This window comes from Aegilops tauschii, chromosome 6, assembly GCF_002575655.3.
Source record: "Aegilops tauschii subsp. strangulata cultivar AL8/78 chromosome 6, Aet v6.0, whole genome shotgun sequence".
NCBI classification, from domain to species: domain Eukaryota; kingdom Viridiplantae; phylum Streptophyta; class Magnoliopsida; order Poales; family Poaceae; genus Aegilops; species Aegilops tauschii.
In genome coordinates, this window is record NC_053040.3 from 409312384 (window position 1) to 409332891 (window position 20508).

The 20508-nt window shown below is 43.8% G+C and overlaps 2 protein-coding genes across 2 annotated transcripts; one reads left to right on the top strand and one right to left on the bottom strand.

Moving 5' to 3' along the window:
• The first annotated feature begins 8240 nt into the window (after window positions 1-8240).
• On the top strand, window positions 8241-11270 carry LOC109758405 (uncharacterized). Its single transcript, XM_020317255.4, has 6 exons — window positions 8241-8420; window positions 8494-8609; window positions 8736-8808; window positions 8906-9092; window positions 9176-9239; window positions 9566-11270. The coding sequence occupies exons 1-6, from the start codon at window positions 8241-8243 to the stop codon at window positions 9747-9749; spliced, it is 804 nt and encodes a 267-aa protein (XP_020172844.1). The 3' UTR covers window positions 9750-11270.
• LOC109758404 (ADP-ribosylation factor-like protein 8c) lies at window positions 11013-13685 on the bottom strand. The gene is made up of 6 exons (XM_020317254.3): window positions 13435-13685; window positions 12496-12577; window positions 12377-12409; window positions 12165-12286; window positions 11439-11600; window positions 11013-11350 (listed from the first exon to the last, which is right to left on the bottom strand). The coding sequence occupies exons 1-6, from the start codon at window positions 13470-13472 to the stop codon at window positions 11233-11235; spliced, it is 555 nt and encodes a 184-aa protein (XP_020172843.1). The 5' UTR covers window positions 13473-13685; the 3' UTR covers window positions 11013-11232.
• Window positions 13686-20508: the final 6823 nt, after the last annotated feature.

The following is a 20508-nucleotide window of genomic DNA, read 5'->3' on the forward strand; positions in this document are numbered from 1 at the left end:
GCCCGTAGCAGCCACGTAAAATATGCAACAACAAAGTAGAGGACGTCTAACTTGTTTTTGCAGGGCATGTTGTGATGTGATATGGTCAAGACATGATGTGATATAATGTGTTGTATGAGATGATCATGTTTTGTAACCGAGTTATCGTCAACTGGCAGGAGCCATATGGTTGTCGCTTTATTGTATGAGATGCAATCGCCATGTAATAGTTTTACTTTATCACTAAGCGGTAGCGATAGTCGTAAAAGCAATAAGTTGGCGAGACGACAACGATGCTACAATGGAGATCAAGGTGTCGCGCCGGTGACGATGGTGATCAGGACGGTGCTTCGGAGATGGAGATCACAAGCACGGTGCTTCGGAGATGGAGATCACAAGCACAAGATGATGATGGCCATATCATATCACTTATATTGATTGCATGTGATGTTAATCCTTTATGCATCTTATCTTGCTTTGTTTGACGGTAGCATTATAAGATGATCCTTCACTAAATTATCAAAGTATAAGTGTTCTCCCTGAGTATGCACCATTGCGAAAGTTCTTCGTGCCGAGACACCACGTGATGATCGGGTGTGATAGGCTCTACGTTCAAATACAACAGGTGCAAAACAGTTGCACACGCGGAATACTCAGGTTAAACTTGACGAGCCTAGCATATAACAGATATGGCCTCGGAACACGGAGACCGAAAGGTCGAGCGTGAATCATATAGTAGATATGATCAACATAGTGATGTTCACCATTGAAACTACTCCATCTCACATGATGATCGGACATGGTTTAGTTGATATGGATCACGTGATCACTTAGATGATTAGAGGGATGTCTATCTAAGTGGGAGTTCTTAAGTAATATGATTAATTGAACTTAAATTTATCATGAACTTAGTCCTGATGGTATTTTGCAAATTATGTTGTAGATCAATAGCTCGCGTTGTTGCTTCCCTGTGTTTATTTTTGATATGTTCCTAGAGAAAAATTATGTTGAAAGATGTTAGTAGCAAAGATGCGGATTGGATCCGTGATCTGAGGATTATCCTCATTGCTGCACAGAAGAATTATGTCCTTGATGCACCGCTAGGTGACAGACCTATTGCAGGAGCAGATGCAGACGTTATGAACGTTTGGCTAGCTCAATATGATGACTACTTGATAGTTTAGTGCACCATGCTTAAACGGCTTAGAATCGGGACTTCAAAGACGTTTTGAACGTCATGGACCATATGAGATGTTCCAGGAGTTGAAGTTAATATTTCAAGCAAATACCCGAGTTGAGAGATATGAAATCTCCAACAAGTTCTATAGCTAAAAGATGGAGGAGAATCGCTCAACTAGTGAGCATGTGCTCAGATTGTCTGGGTACTACAATCGCTTGAATCAAGTGGGAGTTAATCTTCCAGATAAAATAGTGATTGACAGAATTCTCTAGTCACCATCACCAAGTTAGTAGAACTTCGTGATGAACTATAGTATGCAAGGGATGACGAAAGTAATTCCCGAGCTCTTCGTGATGCTGAAATCGACGAAGGTAGAAATCAAGAAAAACATCAAGTGTTGATGGTTGACGAGACCACTAGTTTCAAGAAAAGGGCAAAGGGAAGAAGGGGAACTTCAAGAAGAACGGCAAGCAAGTTGCTGCTCAAGTGAAGAAGCCTAAGTCTGGTCCTAAGCCTGAGACTAAGTGCTTCTACTGCAAAGGGACTGGTCACTGGAAACGGAACTACCCCAACTATTTGGTGGATAAGAAGGATGGCAAAGTGAACAAAGGTATATTGGATATACATGTTATTGATGTGTACTTTACTAGTGTTTATAGCAACCCCTCGGTATTTGATACTGGTTCAGTTACTAAAGAGTAGTAACTCGAAACGGGAGTTGCATAATGAACAGAAACTAGTTAAGGATAAAGTGACGATGTGTATTGGAAGTGGTTCCAAGGTTGATAAAGATCACCATCGCATACTCCCCTTACCTTCGGGATTAGTGTTGAACCTAAATAAATGTTATTTGGTGTTTGCGTTGAGCATAAATATGATTGGATCATGTTTATTGCAATACGATTATTGGTGTGTGCGTTGAGCATGAATATGATTGGATCATGTTTATCGCAATACGGTTATTCATTTAAACCAAAGAATAATTGTTGTTCTGTTTACATGAATAAAACCTTCTATGGTCATACACTCAATGGTTTATTGAATCTCGATCGTAGTGATACACATATTCATAATATTGATGCCAAAAGATGCAAAGTTGATAATGATAGTGCAACATATTTGTGGCACTGCCGTTTAGGTCATATTGGTGTAAAGCGCATGAAGAAACTCCATACTGATGGGCTTTTGGAATCACTTGATTATGAATCACTTGATACTTGCGAACCATGCCTTATGGGCAAGATGACTAAGACTCCGTTCTCCGGAACAATGGAGCGAGCAACTAACTTATTGGAAATAATACATACTGATGTATGCGATCCGATGAGTGTTGAGGCTCGCGGCGGGTATCGTTATTTTCTGACCTTCACAGATGATTTGAGCAGATATGGGTATATCTACTTAATGAAACATAAGTCTGAAACATTTGAAAAGTTCATATAATTTCAGAGTGAAGTGGAAAATCATCGTAACAAGAAAATAAAGTTTCTACGATCAGATCGTGGAGGAGAATATTTGAGTTACGAGTTTGGTCTACATTTGAAACAATGCGGAATAGTTTCGCAACTCACGCCACCAGGAACACTACAGCGTAATGGTGTGTCCGAACGTCGTAATCGCACTTTACTAGATATGGTGCGATCTATGATGTCTCTTACTGATTTACCGCTATCGTTTTGGGGTTATGCTTTAGAGACGGCTGCATTCACGTTAAATAGGGCACCATCAAAATCCGTTGAGACGACGCCTTATGAACTGTGGTTTGGCAAGAAACCAAAGTTGTCGTTTCTTAAAGTTTGGGGTTGCGATGCTTATGTGAAAAGGTTTCATCCTGATAAGCTCAAACCCAAATCGGAGAAATGTGTCTTCATAGGATACCCAAAGGAGACAGTTGGGTACACCTTCTATCACAGATCCGAAGGCAAGACATTCGTTGCTTAGTATGGATCCTTTCTAGAGAAGGAGTTTCTCTCGAAAGAAGTGAGTGGGAGGAAAGTAGAACTTGATGAGGTAACTGTACCTGCTCCCTTATTGGAAAGTAGTTCATCACAGAAATCTGTTCCTGTGACTCCTACACCAATTAGTGAGGAAGTTAATGATGATGATCATGGAACTTCAGATCAAGTTATTACTGAACCTCGTAGGTCAACCAGAGTAAGATCCGCACCAGAGTGGTACGGTAATCCTGTTCTGGAGGTTATGTTACTAGACCATGACGAACCTACGAACTATGAAGAAGCGATGGTGAGCCCAGATTCCGCAAAATGGCTTGAGGCCATGAAAGCTGAGATAAGATCCATATATGAGAACAAAGTATGGACTTTGATTGACTTGCCCAATGATCGGCGAGCCAATGAGATTAAATGGATCTTCAAGAGGAAGACGGACGCTGATAGTAGTGTTACTATCTACAAAGCTAGAATTGTCGGAAAAAGGTTTTTGACAAAGTTCAAGGTGTTGACTACGTTGAGAGTTTCTCACTCGAATCTATGCTTAAGTCTATCTGAATCATGTTAGCAATTGCCGCATTTTATGAAATATGGCAAATGGATAAACAAAACTGCATTCCTTAATGGATTTATTAAAGAAGAGTTGTATATGATGCAACCAGGAGGTTTTGTCAATCCTAAAAGTGTTAACAAAATATGCAAGCTCCAGCGATCCATCTGTGGACTGGTGCAAGCATCTCGGAGTTGGAATATACGCTTTGATAAGTTGATCAAAAGATATAGTTTTATACAGACTTGCGATGAAGCCTGTATTTACAAGAAAGTGAGTGGGAGCACTACAGCATTTCTGATAAGTATATGTGAATGATATATTGTTGATCGGAAATAATGTAGAATTATTCTGCAAAGCATAAAGGAGTGTTTGAAAGGAGTTTTTCAAAGAAAGACCTCGGTGAAGCTGCTTACATATTGAGCATCAAGATCTATAGAGATAGATGAAGACGCTTGATGAGTTTTTCAATGAGTACATACCTTAACAAGATTTTGAAGTAGTTCAAAATAGAACAGTCAAAGAAAGAGTTCTTGCCTGTGTTACAAGGTGTGAAATTGAGTAAAGACTCAAAGCCCGACCACGGCAAAAGATAGAAAGAGAATGAAAGTCATTCCCTATGCCTTGGCCATAGGTTCTATAAAGTATGCCATGCTGTGTACCAGATTTATTGTATACCCTACACTAATTTTGGCAAGGGAGTACAATAGTGATCTAGGAGTAGATCACTGGACAGCGGTCAAAATTATCCTTAGTGGAATCAGGATATGTTTCTCGATTATGAAAGTGACAAAAGGTTCGTCGTAAAGGGGTACGTCGATACAAGTTTTGACACTAAATCTAGATGACTCTAAGTCTCGGTCTAGATACATATTGAAAGTGGGAGCAATTAGCTAGAGTAGTGCCATGCAGAGCATTGTAGACATAGAAATTTGCAAAATACTTACGGATCTGAATGTGGCAGACCCGTTGACTAAAATTATCTCACAATCAAAACATGATCACACCTTAGTACTCTTTGGGTGTTAATCGCATAGCGATGTGAACTAGATTATTGACTCTAGTAAACCCTTTGGGTGTTGGTCACATAGAGATGTGAACTATGGGTGTTAATCACATGGTGATGTGAATTATTGGTGTTAAATCACATGGCGATGTGAACTATATTATTGACTCTAGTGCAAGTGGGAGACTGAAGGAAATATGCCCTAGAGGCAATAATAAAGTATTATATATTTCCTTATATCATGATAAATGTTTATTATTCATGGTAGAATTGTATTAACCGGAAACATAATACATGTGTGAATACATAGACAAACAGAGTGTCACTAGTATGCCTCTACTTGACTAGCTCGTTAATCAAAGATGGTTATGTTTCCTAGCCATAGACATGAGTTGTCATTTGATTAACGGGATCACCTCATTAGGAGAATGACGTGATTGACTTGACCCATTCCGTTAGCTTAGCACCCGATCGTTTAGTATGTTGCTATTGCTTTCTTCATGACTTATACATGTTCCTATGACTATGAGATTATGCAACTCCCGTTTACCGGAGGAACACTTTGTGTGCTACCAAACGTCACAACGTAAATGGGTGATTATAAAGGTGCTCTACAGGTGTCTCCAAAGGTACTTGTTGGGTTGGCGTATTTCGAGATTAGGATTTATCACTCCAATTGTCGGAGAGGTATCTTTGGGCCCACTCGGTAATGCACATCACTATAAGCCTTGCAAGCATTGTGACTAATGAGTTAGTTGCGGGATGATGTGTTACGGAACGAGTAAAGAGACTTGCCGGTAACGAGATTGAACTAGGTATCGAGATACCGACGATCAAATCTCGGGCAAGTAACATACCGGTGACAAAGAGAACAACGTATGTTGTTATGCGGTCTGACCGATAAAGATCTTCGTAGAATATGTGGGAGCCAATATGGGCATCCAGGTCCCGCTATTGGTTATTGACCGGAGATGTGTCTCGGTCATGTCTACATAGTTCTCGAACCCGTAGGGTCCGCACGCTTAACGTTACGATGACAGTTTTATTAAGTTTTGATGTACCGAAGGAGTTCGGAGTCCCGGATGAGATCGGGGATATGACGAGTAGTCTCGAAATGGTCGAGACGTAAAAATCGATATATTGGACGACTATATTCGGACTTCGGAAAGGTTCCGAGTGATTCGGCTATATTTCGGAGTACCGGAGAGTTACGGGAATTCGTATTGGGCCTTAATGGGCCATACGGAAAAGGAGAGAAAGGCCTCAAAAGGTGGCCGCACCCCTCCCCATGGTCTGGTCCGAATTGGACTAGGGAAGGGGGGCGCACCCTTCCTTCTTTCTCCTTCCCCCTTCCCTTCTCCTACTCCCACAAGGAAAGGAGGAGTCCTACTCCCGGTGGGAGTAGGACTCCCCCCTATGTCGCGCCTCTCCCCTTGGCCGGCTGCCTCCCCCTTGCTCCTTTATATACGGGGGCAGGGGGGCACCCCAGAGACACAACAATTGATCCTTGAGATCTCTTAGCCGTGTGCGGTGCCCCCCTCCACCATATTACACCTCGATAATACCGTTGCGGAGCTTAGGCGAAGCCCTGCGTCGGTGGAACATCATCATCGTCACCACGCCGTCGTGCTGACGAAACTCTCCCTCAACACTCGGCTGGATCGGAGTTCGAGGGACGTCATCGAGCTGAACGTGTGTAGAACTCGGAGGTGCCGTACGTTCGGTACTTGATCGGTCGGATCGTGAAGACGTACGACTACATCAACCGCGTTGTGATAACGCTTCCGCTGTCGGTCTACGAGGGTACGTGGACAACACTCTCCTCTCTAGTTGCTATGCATCACCATGATCTTGCGTGTGCGTAGGAATTTTTTTGAAATTACTACCTTCCCCAACATTCTCTCCCTCCCTCCCTCCCTCTCTCTCTCTCTCTAGCATGAGGGTGTCACGAACTACAGAGGGGGTATATCCAAGCGGAGCCGGGGAGGCACAGAGGGCACGGCGGCCATGCGACGTCGGTGGCATACGGACGTGAAATTTCTATTGGATGGTTGTCGGCACTAATTTAGAAATTATTGGAAGGATGCAATTCCACCTCAATTGGGACTATTTTTTAATGATTATTGATAGTTTATTGGAGAAAGTAGACCTGATTTGAGGATGTTTCTTTGGACCAAATCTCCTATAATATAGAAACTTGTTGGATAAAGGGGAGATGCTTGAAATGCTCTTGGGCCGGCAACGAAGTATTATTATACTTATACTCCACCCTCTCGATACTTCTACTCCACTAGCTAGCCCGAATCTCAATGCAGATGCACTTTGGGAGTTTCTCCACATGGTGGAGCGGACGACCATCATTCTGCTTGAGGAGGGATCGGTCGATGCACTGATATAAATGTGCGAGGATGACTACTGCTTCTCAGCTTGGATGGCCTACAAAGCTCTCTTTGACAACCGCGTGGTGGCACCAGGAACATATCAGGTTTGGCATTCGTGTGCACCTTCGACCTGTAAGATGTTTGATTGGCTAGCCCTGTGGGATAGGTGTTGGACGGCTGGCAGATTGTTGTGTCGGGGCCTGTCACATCCACAGGCATGCCCCTTCTGTGATCAGGAGCCTGAGTCTCTGCGACATATCTTGCTGGGATGTGTTTGCTCGGCAGATTTGGCACGCAGTCTTGGGGCATGGGGGCTTGGGCACTAGATGCCTGCACCTGAGGAGGAGTTGCTTCAGTGGTGGTCTTCCAAGAGCACAGGTACGCAGGTGGACAGAGATGCTTGGACCGGTATCATCCTGGTCACTTGGACCATTTGGATGCATGAGAATGTGTGGTCTTCAATATGGCTGCCCCAATAATGAGCGTAGTGGAATCCACAACGAGGGGGGCAACTAGAGTACTACATCACTGTTTAAAGATAGGTGTTTTGGCTAATTTTTAAAGCAACTGGACAGGTCGAGTGGTAGTGAGTAGTCCGCATGTTGTTTTCTTTTCTTGGCCTCCATGCATATGTGCATGCACTGCGTTGGAGCCCTTGTGCCGTTGTAACTCGCCGTTCTCGGCTTTCCTTCTATGAGCATGATGCGTCCCCCAGGACGGACGTATCCTTGAACAAAATTATTTACCAACAATTGTACTCTTAAAAAACATATAATTCTGATTCTTGTTATTAGATAAACTGCTTATTAATAGAAATAGAACTACTCTTTAAAAAAAACACGGAGAGATTATGTTGGTTAACGTGAGGAGTGCTTGGAGATCTTTGTAGCGAAACCACCTGCCGTGCTTCCCGGCCGGCACCGCGCATGCAGCTCACGCGCTGAGGTTTCTCGGCCGGTGTGGTTTGATGGTGTCGTCATCCTTGCGCTATATGCATGCATGCTCTTAAAAAAACAGAAGCTACATGCACGGGCCTATATTTGCACCCGCATCACAATTTAGAGGAGCCTCCTCGGACCGATCTGCTCGCCTCGCGCAGAATTTTCATCCACCCGCGCAAGGCAGATTGAGAACGACGACCGGCGACGACGCAGGCGCGTGCGTGTTCGTCTTCCCCGATCGAGCCGTAGCGCGGATGGAGATGGACTTTCTGGGCCCACGATCGGCGTCGCGGCATGCGATGCCGCTCGTGGCGCGACGCGATGCCGAGGACGACGGCGAGCCCTGGCGTCTCGCTTCACCGGCACACTTCGCGTACCCGGACGTGCGCGCGGCGGCGGCTCATCGCCACCACCCGACGGCGCCGTCGTACCAGGTCCGTCCGTCTGTTTACTTTACCGATCTGCCTGCCTGGCCGATCTCTCATCCGCCGGGCTAAATGACTTCAGCTGCACGCGCCGCCGCCGCCGCCTCTGCATCCCCAAGCCTTCCCGTGCGCCATTCCCGCCTCGTCCCTGCAAGGCCCGCAGGTAGTCCACCGTGCTGCGTACTCGCCCGATCGGAGGTACGTGATCGACGCCACCCTTTAATCCGCCAAAAGATCCGGTGCGGTTTACGCCCACCGGCGCGGCCGCCGCCGGGGGAGATGCAAGATCGGGAGGTAAATCGTTGGTTTCGAGTGTCAAAACAGGTGCTCCGCCGCGCAGCTGACGATATTCTACGCAGGTTCAGTGCATGTGTTCGACAACGTGACGAAGGAAAAGGTAAATCTTTCTCACAGCAACTCTGTCGACGATCTTCCACTGAAGCAAATGTGATGTGACCGCGCATTGCTGAAGATGTTGGGGGTGTTCTGCGCAGGCCGAGCAGATCACGTTCATGGCCGCGAAGGCAGCTCAAGCAGGCCGCAGCCCTCCCCTTCGCCGGGCGCTGCGGCAGTCGGAATCTGCTCCGGTCCCCGACGAAAGAAAGCAGATGCCACTGGCGAGAGCTTGCAGCGATCCTGTGCACCCTTCGCCACAGGCATTGTTCATGCTGCCGCATAGAGGTTGCTACCTGTTCAAGTTATATATGCTAGCCTTCATTTTGCCTTGCACTGACGTGGTGTTTCTCATGCTGCTGCTGCTGCAGATGTTCCGCTGGCCAGGAGTGCGTCCCTTGCCCGCTTCCTCGAGAGACGCAAGCGAAAGCAAAGGTACTGACGGTTGGCCCTGGCTCTACCTTGCTAACTGGGGCTAGCAGGATTTGAATTTGAACTGGCTTCTACTAGTAGCTAGTGAAATATTGTGATCGAAACATGAAAATTCAACTTCTACTATGAAACACAACTCTACAAACAAGAAATAACAACAGACGAATCAAATTCGGTTGTGAGTTCCGCCTATTAACACTATCGTCTTTCGATGCAAAATTTGTTATTTTTGTTCCTCAAAAAGAAATAACAACAGACGAATCAAAAGTGTAGGTTTGGAATCTTGAGACATATGACAAATATGAAGAACTCCCCTTTGTTTTCTACAGGACAGCAAATGCAGCAACGCCCTACTCTCGCAGGGAGATATCCCCTGGTAGCGTGGACACTTTCCGTATGGTCTCGCCAGGAAGCACAACACAATCCGGCAACACCGAACTGTCATGGTTCTTCGGAGATGAGAAGCTGGGAAGCCGCGACGAGGAGGCGCTGGACACGGAGCTCAAGATGTAGCCGGTGCACAAGCCCTCGCGCCGAGCGTCGCTCAATAATCAAGCCCGAATTTTGGATCAAGTTGGGTAGACGGTTGGGCTGATGACAAACAAAACCTTTTGGTTCGTTGGGCGGCAAGATCTTAGCGTAGCCTTCTTCTTCTTCTTCTTTTGGTTTTGCCTTTCGGGTTCGGCGGCGATGTTTGCTCACAGTTTCTCTTGAAACTGAAAACACCATCATCGCCCTTTTCGGCTTTTTTGATTTACGGGCTTCTTCGGATTGTTCCTCAATCTGATTAAGAATCCTGTAGTTTTGGCCGGTGAGAGTTTTTTGTTTTCTTTATTTCTTTTCTTCCGTTTGAAACGCCAGCTGAGTTGATGTATCTCATAACTGTTAACACTACTGCTGACTGCAATGAACAATTTTTGGTGGTCGTTTTCTCATGCCGGAATGAATCTGATGGTCTTAGGTGAGCAATATTGGCATCCTGGCCCTAGTGGCCTACACTGGTTTCAGTCAATGAAATTGGGGGCGAACCCTCTTCGTTTTGACGCGTAGAGGTTTGCCCCAGATTTCATGTTGTTGCAAAGCTGATGATCAGGTTAGTTCACTATTTCAAGGTACCTCATTTGATTGCTTCTACTAAAAAGGGCCGCGCTACGCATCGGATGGTAGATGAATTGGAAACATCAACCGCTTCCTGCACCATTGGATTGAGGCACAAATAGCCGTCGGATCTCCCCAATAAGATGTGTCACGAATTGCAACAAGGTAGATGTTGTGCAGGTCGCTCTACAACAGCTGCTTTGTTGCAGAACCATCGAGGTGTTATTTTTGCCCGAAACAGAAACTCCCAACATAGATCTTGTTGCAGAAACATTTGCAACAGTGGTGGTGTTGCAGCATTTTTTTTCTGTTTTTTCTTCACCTTTTTTGCAACATATATGCTCTTGCGGTAAACGATGTTGCGGGGGGCTTCTGCAATGTTGTAGGAATTTATGTCATGCGTCACCTTGCAACATAAACAATGTTGCAGGGGGGCTTCAGCAATAAAGGTCTATCGATTTTAGACGGAGAAAACAACACGACAGGATTTTGATGTTTCCGGTTGCTAAACTATGTTGTGTTGTGCTTACTTTGCTGTTGCTGAACTATGCTGTGTTGTGCTTATTCATATTCTACTGGGAAAAATTAAGCACAAAGTAGGTCAAATAAACACTAAAATAGGGAAAGGCTTACTAAGGAGAACTCAACGGCAAAGAAATAAGAATGACACGCATGATCTGCACACAAAAGAACAATCAAAGATTTAAGGAATTTACAGAGCATTACAGATTTTGACGCCCAAGTGTCAAACTCCATACTTTTCCTCAGTGACACCCAAGATGTAACATAGATTACAAGGCTGTCACCTTTTACCTTCCCCTTCCAGATCATGAGAACGAAGATGTGCAAACTAAATTCATCTCGGCACAAGTGAAGGGGGCACAAACACACAGCGACCCTAATTTGCAGTCTTGGAATGCTTGATGAGCCAATCAATGACAACATCTATGTTCACCGAGTCCTTGCAAGAGATCATGTAGCAGCAAACTTCGCGGTCCTTTATAGATTCCAGGCCTCTGAAAACAGAAAGGAGAGGCACCCCAGTTGAAATATCATTAAGAAAAAAGGTACAATATCCTATATGAAAACAGGATTTTTACTCACAGTTGATCAACTAATGCCGGCTTAGAAAGTGCCTCTGACTTGTCAATTTTGTTGCCAAGGATAAGTAAGGGGATCCCAGATAAAGACTGTTTTGTCAGCAGGTCATGCAATTCACTTTTGGCAATCGGAACGCTATCCCGGTCAGCAGCATCGACAACGTATCTGCCATTAAATGATCAAGTTAACACATTAGTGACTCCATATTTAGTATCAGCTAAGGTAGAGATACAAAAAATATATTGGTAACAACAAAAAAGGGTCATGATAAATGCATGAATAACATGCCCATATGAGAGAGAACAAAAATTATCACTAGACAAGTTTTCGTTCGAAAAGGAGGTTACACCTCCAGCCATTTCTAGGGAAAATATATGATGTATCTACATAACTGAGCTCCTTGGACAAAGCGTTAACTCAGCAGTCTACAATTATTCTACAGTTAAGCAGTAGAATTAGTAGTTTGAAAGAACTAGGAATGTTCCATGTCTGACTCTAATGGTCCTCGCAGAAGTATATTAAGCAAATAGGTTTGGACTGGCTAAGAAATAATACCGAGCATATCATAAACTAGTATTATACATACTGTACTATCTCCTTCCAGCACACCAAGGATTACCTTTTGAAATGGATGTTATTTATTGCATATTGGCATACAAATCATATTATCACAAAATTGAGTTTTCAGATGTGCAAAATATGAGATCGCTGAGAAGCAAGGGACATTACAAAATAGCAGTAACTCCACGACAGTAGCGCTCCCACATAGTCCGGAATCTACGTTGCCCTCCAAGATCCCAAAGTTTAATTGTGACATTTCCCTTGGTGACTTTCCGCATATTAAAGCCTACCTGTTTTCAGCAGATGAACATCCTTAGTTCAGGTCACTTAGATAACCGAGATAGTTCAAAATATCCATCAAGAAGCAGTGATATACATACAGTTGGAATCATGTCCTCGCTGTAGCCACCGGTCTGAGAAGCATAGCAGCCATGAATGAATATCAGGACAACAAAGAAAAAAATGTTGCATAACTTAAGTTGTATGAGTTGATGCATACAGCAATTGAATTGACTAGAGATGTCTTCCCAGCATTCTGTAGGCCAACCAGGGAGAGCTCCATCTCCTGCTTAAAGAACAGGCTGAAACAAAAATTGTTATTGCCATGAGTTAATTTTGATTGATTGGTCATATCCTTCAAAGACAATTCAGTATTAATCATTGGCACATCTTCATATTTTATGATTGGTCGAGTAAGGATACCCATATAGCATTAACTAAACTGGGTAGTAAAACTTGATCTCAAGCTGATTCACCAACATGACCTGGACCAACCTAACTGACAGTTAAGAACATCAAGAACAGCGAAGTTTACTCAGGATTGGATCCTAGCAGTAAAACTCCAAACATCCACGCTCCTCCTATAACCTTTAGCGTAACAAATTCAACCCAAATGAGTAGTTCCAGCAATTTGTTCTCACAAAGGGAGCTTCGACATTCCAATGCCCATAAGGCCAGGATAATATTCCTTTTTAACAACACAGGCTCTAATTGGCTTCAAATCAAAATGCAATGAATTGTGGAACACTCTTCAAAGGCACGCTTCTTAAAAAACAGTAGTATATCAAGTTCAAAATTATTTCCCTTTACCCTTCATAGACCCTAACTACATCAGTGTCTATTAAGATATTACTACAAGCTTATACTAGGTCAGTACACCAAAGGCTACCTTCTAAATGCGTATGCTCTACATTAGCTTTGATCTAACGTGGATCTAACTGCGCAGAGCACAGACCCACTCCAACCCCCGACCCAGCCGCACCATCCCGCCGCGCAGGGAAATCCGATCCATCCAAACCTATCCCGCAAAAACCCTATGCCAGTACCGCTCAAATCGAATCGAAGGGGGAACTGGAATTCCGCCGGGAGGGGGGCCGCCCCGTCTGAACCGCGAAAACATCGAGTGAAAGGGAAGGGGGGGAGAGAGGTGGACGGGAACCTTCGGAGCCAGTTGAGGAGCGAGTCCCAGAGCCCCATGGCGCCTTCTGTCGCAGCTCGGGGCCGTCGCCTGTGCGCCTGCCGGATCTATCGAGGAGGGAATCCGCGGTTGCCGATTGGGGAGGAGGAGGAAGGAAGACGAGGACGAGACGACAGGAGACGTGCGTTGGCTGCAGAGACGGACACCGTACGAGCATCCGTGTCACGGGCGGTAAGCGGCACGGCGGCGTGCACGTCTTGGACTCTTTTGGCCGTGGATTCATGTGGCACGACTCTTTTTGGCCGTACGATGTACTCCCTCCGTTCCCAAATATAATAAGTTTTTTTTAGAGATCCCAACAAATGACTATATACGAAGCAAAATGAGTGAACCTACATTCTAAAATATGACTACATCATCTGTATGTTGTAATTCATTTGAAATGTCTAAAAGAACTTATATTTAGGAATGGAGGAAATATATACTCATGAATGAATGCAATATGGTAAAAAAGAATTGAACGGTAAGTAGGTAATACTTATCACATTTATATGTGATAAAGATCGTAAGCTACGTAGACACCGACCTAATAAAACTGAAAAGACAGCCTTGACACAAAGAAACATTAGACAAGATTGAAAATTACAATCAAGACCGAAGAATTCCCTGAGCTTGACACCAACATCCGTCACATACCTCCGTCACGATCATAGCAGCCATCAAAATGAACAAATAGCGGATCACCTCCTCATCCGAATTCGACGCGACTCCATCGCTGATATTCAACTTTGCGGACCTCCTAGGTGGCTCACAAAGGGTGAGACCATTACCGTTGAACAAATAGGCAACACCATGGACATGCCATCAAACTCCAGATCTGGTGTCCCCGCATGATTAAGACGTCGGAGGAGGAAATCGTACCTACCAACCACGAACCATGAAAGAACCCACACGATCCACCATCTTCCATATGTCGTCGATGCAAACCATAATCTGCATCCAGAAGCCACTCTACAACATGCAAAGAAACACGAGGGCGCGGAGCTTCCTCATGGGCTCTCCGTCGGGTGACCGTCCCCGGCGGCGTCTTCCAGTGTCCTTCCCCCGGCGTCCTCTGCTGCCGCTAGGACCAGATCTGGAATCACCAAGACACCCTCTCTCTTCTTCCCCTCGAAGGCCTACCCGATGGCTGCGTCAATGTCTGCTCCCGCGTTCGTGATGACCCAATGCTCGCGACAGTTCCTTCGTCTCTGGCGGCCCCTCCAGCTCTGGCCATTGCGCTCGCTACAGCCTCCCTTGTAGCCCGCAAGGCGGACCCTACCATTCAGGGGCGCTTCACCTCCCGCAAGCTCCCCTGCACGCCAACGGTGCCGGCCAGTCAGCCTCCACCGCCAATGTCCACGTCCTCCTTGCCAACACCATTTTCGGCTGGACGGCGGCGCCCTACGGCCTCCTCTGCTCGTCGCCAAGCACCTAACTGCCTCTGCTTGCCCGCATGGCGGATCGAACAGGGCATCTGTTCCCGCTGTCGCAGCCAAGTTTGCGTCCTGAGGACGTCGCTGTTGAGGTGTTGGAGACCACTCCCGAGCCGTTAGCAGCGCTACCCTGCCACGACGGTGGTCGCCCGCCTCCTGCCCTGTTGAGCTCCATCACTCTTGTCTCCGCTGTGGATGATGATTTGCTCATCAAGGCAGATGCAACTTGTGTGGGGCTCATGAAGGAGGTTGCAAGCTGGAAGCTCGTCTAGTCCGGGCGTGCGCGGCTGGAGCCTGCGTCACCTTTTGCTTTCATGCCTTAGCAGCATCCCCATCCGCTCATGTGGCTCAGAAACAGGTGCTCTCGTTGCTTCGAAAAAGGCCATCGGGCAGTCGGATGCACGGATCTGATCTGGTGTAACCCATGCTTCCGCTCGGGACACCGTGCACGGGATGGCTGCAAGCTGGCACCACCGCCACATACTCCATGTTTTGCTCGGCTGCTGGCTCATTCTTGGGCTTCGATTATTGCGCCTCCACCAACATCTGAGATCCATGAGACATTGTCCAACATGAAGACTCTTCACCGAGATTCCTTGCCTTCCTCGTTGATTGCTTCGGCTTCCATCCCGAAGGATGTGATGCCCCAGTCTGCTCTTGCAGTGCACGCGGAGCTATTGGGCTCTGATCTTCGCTGCATGACTTCCTTAGGTGGAAGAGGCAATTAAGCTGCTTCACGAGGTCAGTGACTCCTTGCAGGGCTGGTTGGTGCATGTTGGGATTTTCTGGAGCGCGCGGAGGCTGCTCTTCAAAGGCTCCCTGTTGCACCGCCCCCCATGGTTAAGTCTGTTGTTGGCTTTGTGGATGAGGTAGGTGTGGAGCTCTTTGGTAGCTTCTCGCCTCTTGTTGGGTCTAGTTCGACACCCCCTCCCCATGTTGTCGGACTTTGAGGGTGAGGCATATACACATGAAGTTCAAACAAGGCGAAGTGGTTTTATTAAGAAGTTTTGAAGGTTACCCAAAATAAGGCCCATGTTTGTTGACAATAAACTATTATAATCTTGATTGATGCACATTGGAAGAATACTATTCTTATACAACGAGCTGAGGAACAATTGGATATGTCATTTTTGTCGTGAGATATTTAAATGTTTGTAGTGTGTAAAATAAAATAATTCTCTACATCTTCTTTCTTCCGGTTTATATTCATTACTGCAATGCATTTTTCATCTTTTGTATCATGCCATGTACTTCCTTGAGTGGCGATATGAAGTATTGCAGGACATATGCCTTTTTTACGGCTGATTAAGATCTATTTTCTTCCTACACCTTTTTGTTGGGTTGATTAAGGTCCATTTTCGTCATACGATATTGTGATATGCATTGGAGTGAGATGTGTGTAGTTTTGTGTTTTTTTAGGGAAGCCCATCATGACTCTCTTGATTTATCTAAAACAACAATTACATTCTTTATGAGATTACATAAAAAAGCTAGGGGTTCATTGACCCAATTTCAATGATTCTTTATAATAAACACAAAATATACTCCCATCGTTTAGAATTACTTGTCACAGAAATGGATAAAAATGGATATATCTAGAACTAAAATACGTCTAGATACATTCATTTCTCCGACAAATCTTTTCGGACAGAAGGAGTAGCTTACTATTGCAGCATATCATTTGTTTCTCTTTGTTTGATCTTCTCATTTGACTTTTAAAACTTATGCATGCTTGGGAATCACAGTGGTCAATGAAAGGATGAGATGCTTGAAGAGAAATTTTAGCGCTTGTTATAATGTGTTTGAGGTATTTTTTGCCTTCTAACGTCGCACGAGCATTGTCCTAGTGTCCTTAATGAGACAATGCAGGTTTGCGGAGACGGTGCCCGTCTACTGTGTGGTGCTCTAAGCCATCAGTATAGCTTGGGTCGCCATCAGTATAGCTTGGGTCGCTCACGCGCCAGCGTGACCTGAACCTACGAGCACAACACATGTTTTTTTTGTTCTGTTTAATTTTGATATGAAAAATCAATTGAATCGAAAAAAGTGAATTAAAAAATTATGAATTCATCTATTTTTTGTGAATTTTAAAAATATCCATGTGTTTTTTTTGTCGAATTAGAAAACATTCACGAATTCAAAAAATTCTCATAAATTAAAAAAACCACAATCTCAAAAAGTTCACAAATTAGATTTTTTTTAGAAAATTCAAAAAAATCATGAGCTCAGTAAATCTTTGCGGATTTCAATTTTATTGCCAATATAAAAAATCTTCACAAATCCAAAAAATATCAAGAATTTCAAAATTTGCTCAGAAATTTAACAGAAAATCACGTATTAATAAATATTTGAGGATTTCAAAAATTATTTGTGATTGAAAATAATCATGAACTTTTAAAATTATTCATGAACTAAAAAATTGAACTTAAAAATGTTCATGAATTAAGCAATGTTTGTGAACATTTACAATGTTCATGAATTTCCGAAAAGTTCATGTATGTGAAAAAGTAATGAAAAGAAAAAAGGAAAAAAATAACCCAGGAAAAAAATGGCGCATAAATAGAAGAAAAAAGCCTTATGGAACCTTCCAAAATCCGGGCAAAAGGTTCAAGAAACTACCTAAAACCGGGTGCCCAGCCGTTCGTTATAGTACTTTTTGTTTGAATAAGGACACCTAAAGGGTAACTTAGATCTGAAAGGAAAAATAAAGGCCAGTACAATAGATAGATAATTGGACGTAAAACGACTAGTAAAAAATTAAAATTACATTAGAAAACATATTAGTCTTTTTCTTCCTGCATTTGTAACCAACTACCCATGATCCGGTATAATACAGGACATGTCTAACAAGTCGGCGGGCACTCGCACGGTGTAAGCAATCGCTATGATAACGCTCGCAACGGTAATACATAGCGTTCGTTCCCCATAGGCCCGTCTTTACGCACGACAACTTGATTCTTTCTCTTATATCAAAATCATGCCGGATGAGCTGCTTTTTTTTTGGTATACCAGGTTGGCTACTTCTTTTTTTTGTTTGGTATGATACCATCGGGCAAGGGCGCCCCTATGTCTCACTTGACGCGAGACATAGGGAACTCTCATGTGAAGGCAAGCGCAAGATGGGTCGGCCCACACGCGCGGGAGGCCACAACCCTATTTTTTGTTTTTTCCTTTCTCTTTCTACTTTTGTATAACTTCACTATTCTAAATAAATTTATTGCAAAAAAAAATTTACATAATTTTTTTTGAAAAATGGTATCCAAGTGTTCGGAAAAATGTTAAATGTGTATAGAGAAATTATTTTCTCGTGTATGCAAAAAAATATACAAAACTATGCAATGTATTTAAAAAGTTTATGTATTTTAAGAAAGGATAATCAAGCATTTGAAAAAAAATGTTAAACAAGATTTTGAAAAATGGTAATCAAGTATTTTAGAAATGATAAATGTGCATAGAAAAGAATGTTGACCATTTATTAAAATAATGTTAAAAATGTATTTAAAAGTGTTAATGATGCATTTGAAAAATGTTAAGCATGTATATATAAAATATTGACCATGTATTCTAAAAATGTTAATCTTGTGTTTGAAATATATTAGTTAAGCATTTGAAAAATGTTAAATGTGTATAGGAAAAATGTTGACCATGTATTAAAAAAAGTGAATCTTATATTTGAAAATTTTTAATCAAGCATTTGGATAAAAGTAGACATAAAAAATATAAGTCTTCAAAAAATGTTAATCATGTATTTAAAAATGTTTAACCTGTATATAGAAAAGGTTTCTAATGTATATTAAAAATATTGAATGTCTACGAAAAACCAAGAAAAATCAAATAAACAAAAATGAAACATAGAAACAAGAAAGAACAAGGAAAACCGAGAAAGAAACAAAAACTGTAGAAAAAAACCCATTGGAAACCGAGAAATAAACGAAGAAAATTGATGAATAAGTAAATAAAAACCGTTAACAAACCAAGAAAAGCTATAAGATCCGTGAAAACAATAAAGAAAAATGATGAAAAACAGAAAATTGTAAAGGAAAAAACAAAGAAAGGAAAAGAAGGGGCCAAACAAGTGCAGCGAGCGAGCGAGGAGTGACAGATAGATCAATCGTGAGCGAGCGCCAAAGGAGAGTAAATGGGCTGGCCAATGCCTACATAAGAATGAATACCCTTAAGGCGAGAGAAGCTACCGTCTCGCTATTAGTGAGACATAGCCTTGCGGTTGGCCATATCGAGAATCCATCTGCTGTGGTCTCCTTGGGCTGTAAGAAATCTTCCAGGTAGTAATGCGAAAGATGTGTGCTAAAAAAGAGATTTTCTAATTCACATCTAGATGAGAATTAACAAGGGTGTGTCTAGCGCTCATCTGGATGAAACTTAACCAAGTCTAACTCCTACACCAATTGATTATCGTGAAGATTCGTGCAGGTTTATTTTTTTCTTTTTCTTCATTACTCAAATTATGTGTAGGCGAGACTTCATTATTTCTTCAGATGAGATTTAGCAAATCTGAATTAACAAAGTCTCGTCTCACTCCTATACCATTTGATCAACCCAACAAAAATAGAAGAAAAAATTCCCATGAAATAACCCGTGTGGACACCGATAACTGCCACACGTGTGGTGTATCGGGTGGTTGTGCCGCACGCCTCGTGTGGCATGGAGAAGAACCCGCCCGCACGACCGCGTCCGGGCGCGCGCAGCCACAGCCCGCACGTCCAGTGTGTGGCAAAACCGCCCACACGTCCGGGCCAAACGACCGCGCTGCCCGCACGACCCAGCACGTCAGCCGTCCCGGGCTCCTTCCGATCCCCAGTCCGCCCTGCCGCCATTGTCTCGCACCTCTCGATCCCCTACCTCCATCGCCTTCCTTCTCTGGTTGCCATGGCAACCAGAGCAGATCCCTAGCGCCTTTCCCACCGCTAACCACCCACCCCCCTCCCACCCCAACCCCGCCCTCCCAAGACGACAAGCTAAAACAGGTGGATCTCCGATCTCCTTCTGTTTCTCGACCTTCTTTTGTCCAGAAATCTGAATTTGCAAAATTTGCCCACGAAGATGGCGACTGGATCCACGCTATCAGGGCAAACACCCCACGAATTTGTGTGTCTTTGCATTTGCCCACCAACATACGTCAGATTTGCCATATACTATGCTAGACTTGTGCCAAGCTTCTGGGTTGGCTTGATGCGAGTAGTTGGTAGCGTAGTCATCACTATAAAATAGGGAGAGAAAGGAGGAATTTGGCATGGGGAGGGAGGAAAAATAATTGCCACTTGTATCTAACGTCAGTTGCCATCTATCGTTGTCCGTAATTGTCACCATGTTATATTATTGCTTGCCATCCTTTTTTTTCTGTTACCATCGCTTCAAAATGATAGATGGCATCCAGAATTCAGAAAAGAAAATGGATGTGCATGTCCTACTTGCCATGAGGTGTTGGTTGCCTACGCAAGAAATGTTATGAGATTGCCGTGTTATCTTCTACGTGCAAACAACAAGAACGCTTTTTGCGGATTGTTGATGCGTTCTTGTTCATGCAGTGACTAAAAGCACAGTGGCAGAAAAGAAAAAGCAGAAGAATGAATCATGAAGATGGCACTGATCCTTGGCTTTC

Bases quoted from the DNA above. Each gene is read 5' to 3' on its own strand.
- LOC109758405 (XM_020317255.4), top strand. From the start codon at position 8,241: ATGGAGATGGACTTTCTGGGCCCACGATCGGCGTCGCGGCATGCGATG. The intron at 8,421-8,493 runs GTCCGTCCGTCT...AAATGACTTCAG, and splicing joins CGACGGCGCCGTCGTACCAG to CTGCACGCGCCGCCGCCGCC. The intron at 9,093-9,175 runs GTTGCTACCTGT...CTGCTGCTGCAG, and splicing joins GTTCATGCTGCCGCATAGAG to ATGTTCCGCTGGCCAGGAGT.
- LOC109758404 (XM_020317254.3), bottom strand. From the start codon at position 13,472: ATGGGGCTCTGGGACTCGCTCCTCAACTGGCTCCGAAG. The intron at 12,410-12,495 runs GTATGCATCAAC...TATGCTTCTCAG, and splicing joins CTCTAGTCAATTCAATTGCT to ACCGGTGGCTACAGCGAGGA. The intron at 12,287-12,376 runs GTATGTATATCA...TGCTGAAAACAG, and splicing joins GCGAGGACATGATTCCAACT to GTAGGCTTTAATATGCGGAA.